At 42.2% G+C, this 3,143-nt stretch overlaps 1 protein-coding gene across 1 annotated transcript; it reads right to left on the reverse strand.

The window, feature by feature from the left end:
* Positions 1-2,307: 2,307 nt before the first annotated feature.
* Positions 2,308-2,721, reverse strand: LOC139183029 (tigger transposable element-derived protein 1-like). The gene has a single exon (XM_070788756.1). It carries the CDS (start codon positions 2,719-2,721, stop codon positions 2,308-2,310), a length of 414 nt encoding a protein of 137 aa, XP_070644857.1.
* Positions 2,722-3,143: the final 422 nt, after the last annotated feature.

The following is a 3,143-nucleotide window of genomic DNA, read 5'->3' on the forward strand; positions in this document are numbered from 1 at the left end:
GGGCTGGAAGGCCTCTATCCTGAAGAGTACCTGGGTACTCATGAATTAAAAAATTAAAAAATTCCAGCCCTATAAGAAATGTAGTAAAGGTTTTAGTTTATTGTTTTACCCTTCAAAATTAATCTACCCTTGATACAAACCCTGTTATCAGAGTTGGAAAGGTGCACTCTGCCCCTCAAGGGGAAAATTTTGGAAAATATATTTTAAATGAATAGTGATGACTAATGCATAGTCGTAATTATGTATTAGTGATTAGGACTCTCTTCTAAGTGCTTTGAGGTACATTAACCTGTTCAACCAGCACAATAAGCCATGAAGATGAAGAAACTGAAATGTAAATGAATTAAGTAACTTGTCCAAGATTACACAGCTAGTGAGGATTTGAATGCAGGGGTCTCCTCCTGAGGCCATGCTGGTGACCAACAGAACATGCTGCCTCTTCTGTGCCACCCCCGGTTAGTAGCCCTCACTTTGCATTCTGTCTTGCACATAAAAAGAGCCAAATAAATACAATGAGTCCCTTACATACAAACGAGTTCTGTTCCAAGATTGTGTTCCTAAATCCAATTGTTCTTAAGTCCAATAAAGTTAATCTAGGTACAATTGGCTATATAGCACTGTACTGGAATAGGTTTATAATACTTTTCACACAAATAATACATGACAAACACAAAAAATAAAGAAAACATTTTTAATTTTACAGTATGGTACCTTGAAAGGTATGGTAGTACAGTACAATAGCTGGCATACAGAGGCTGGCATTGAGTGAAGGCAGGAAGAGTTACTGACTGGAGGAGGGAGACGAGGTCAGAGATGGCAGAGTTGAAGGATCATTAGCAATAGAGGTGAAGGGCAAGCTGCAATTTCATTCATGCCTGACACTGATGACTCAGAGTCTATTTCCTTATTGGATTCAAGTCTATTTACCCTCAAAAAATGACCCAGTGGTGTCTGAATAGTAGTTCTTTTTCTTCTTGTCACAGATGACAGACTAGCGCAAGACTGCATTCTGAACATCCGTGGCAACCTTCGTTTATCATTCTACATTCAAATTTCGTGCCTCAAAAACTAACAATGCCTCCTCAAATAAAGCCCCATTGCCATTTCCTGCATTGTGAATCTCTTCAGTTCTTCAGTTACTTCTTCCTCTTGTCTCTCTTCATCCTTTTTCTCTGGGCCTCCAAATCCATCAGGTCTTCATTAGTAAGCTCCTGATGTTGCACAGCACGGAGAAGGCAATGGCAAGCCACTCCAGTACTCTTGCCTAGAAAATCCCATGGACGGAGGAGTCTGGTAGGCTGCAGTCCATGGGGTCGCTAAGAGTCGGTTGCAACTGAGAGACTTCACTTTCACTTTTCACTTTCACACAATGGAGAAGGAAATGGCAACCCACTCCAGTGTTCTTGCCTGGAGAATCCCAGGGACGGAGGAGCCTGGTGGGCTGCTGTCTATGGGGTTGCACAGAGTTGGACACGACTGAAGCGACTTAGCAGTAGCAGCAGCAGCAGCATTTTGCACAGCAAGGAGGTCAATGAGATCATCCTCTTGCAGATCTAGTTCCAGTTTTTTCCTAAGGGTCACTAAGAGACTGACTCCTAGTGAGTCTTGGACTCTTCATCCACCTTCTCAAATCCATGAAAATCATGAACAAACTGTGGGTAAAGATTCTTCCAAATCCCATTCATGGTGACAACTATAACGTCACACTAAGCAAAGTCAATGTTTTTTATGGACTGGTATATGTTACAGCCCTTCCAAAACTGTTGCAAGTTTGTTCCTGATTTGTCACTCACCTTTATTGCCTGACAAAAAGTGTAATGTGAATAATATTTCTTGAAAATTGCTATAACTCCCTGGTTCATAAGCTGGATGATCGACATAATATTTGGTGGCAGATACCATACTTTGGCATTGGGATGAAAGTCATCCATGAATGGAGGGTGGTCCAGACTATTGTTGAGCAGCAGCAGAATGTTGAATGGGATGTCCCTCTTTAAGCAATATTTCTCTACCTCTGGAGTAAAGTGGTGGAAAAACCAGTACTGAAAGATGGCCTGTGTAACCAGGCTTTGGGTCTAATATTCCACACAACAGAAAGAGAGCCCCTGGTTGTATTTTTAAGGGCTCTTGGTTTTTCTGGATGATAAACTAAGAGAGGATTGGCTCTTTATCACCAGAAGAATTGCCACCAGAGTTTACTTATCCTTTGCCGCTTTAGCCTGGCATCAGCTTTTCCTCCTTATTGATGTAACTTCGGTCTGGCATCCTCTTCCAGTTCAGTCCTGTCTCATCCACATTAAAAAACTGCTATGGTAAATACGTGCCTTCATCAATAATTTCTTGAAGCATTTCAGGAAATTCCCGGGCAGCTACCATTTCTGTACTTGCTGCCTCACCACTTACTTTTCCATTGTAAAGGTTGGCTCTAGCCTTGAACCAATGAAACCAACCACAACTGACATTAAAAGGTGCACCCTCTGATTCTTCACTGTGTCTCTTCTTCAAGTCTTTGTAAAGGCTTTTAGCTTTCTCTTGAAACATTAAGTAAATCGGGACTAGATGCTGATCCTGCATCCATACACTGAGAAGTCTCTCCATCTTCTCCATCACTTTTCCATGCTGTTTCGATATTATTGTCAACATTATTGACATAGCAGACTTCACATGTTCCATGATATTGTCCTTGCTCTTTAGAACAGTGCCAATGATTGAATAATTCATGTTATAAGAATGAGTGATGTCTACTATCTTTTTGCCTCGCTGCTACTGCTGCTGCTAAGTTGCATCAGTCATGTCTGACTCTGTTCGACACCATAGACAGCAGCCCACCAGGCTCCCATCCCTGGGATTCTTCAGGCAAGAACACTGGAGTAGGTTGCCATTTCCTTCTCCAATGCATGAAAGTGAAAATTGAAAGTGAAGTCGCTCAGTCGTGTCTGACTCTAGCGACCCCATGGACTGCAGCCTACCAGGCTCCTCCATCCATGGGATTTTCCAGGCAAGAGTACTGGAGTGGGGTGCCATTGCCTTCTCCGTTTGCCTTGCTACACTCTCTCAATTATTTTCACTTTTCTTTCCATTGCCTGGCACTTCTTAGAAGTACCAGCTACTTCACCACTGCTTTTACACTTGCTTCTGGACAT

The sequence above is a fragment of the Bos indicus genome, chromosome 5 (assembly GCF_029378745.1).
Source record: "Bos indicus isolate NIAB-ARS_2022 breed Sahiwal x Tharparkar chromosome 5, NIAB-ARS_B.indTharparkar_mat_pri_1.0, whole genome shotgun sequence".
In the NCBI taxonomy this organism is placed as follows: domain Eukaryota; kingdom Metazoa; phylum Chordata; class Mammalia; order Artiodactyla; family Bovidae; genus Bos; species Bos indicus.

Bases quoted from the DNA above. Each gene is read 5' to 3' on its own strand.
- LOC139183029 (XM_070788756.1), bottom strand. From the start codon at position 2,721: ATGAATTATTCAATCATTGGCACTGTTCTAAAGAGCAAGGACAATATC.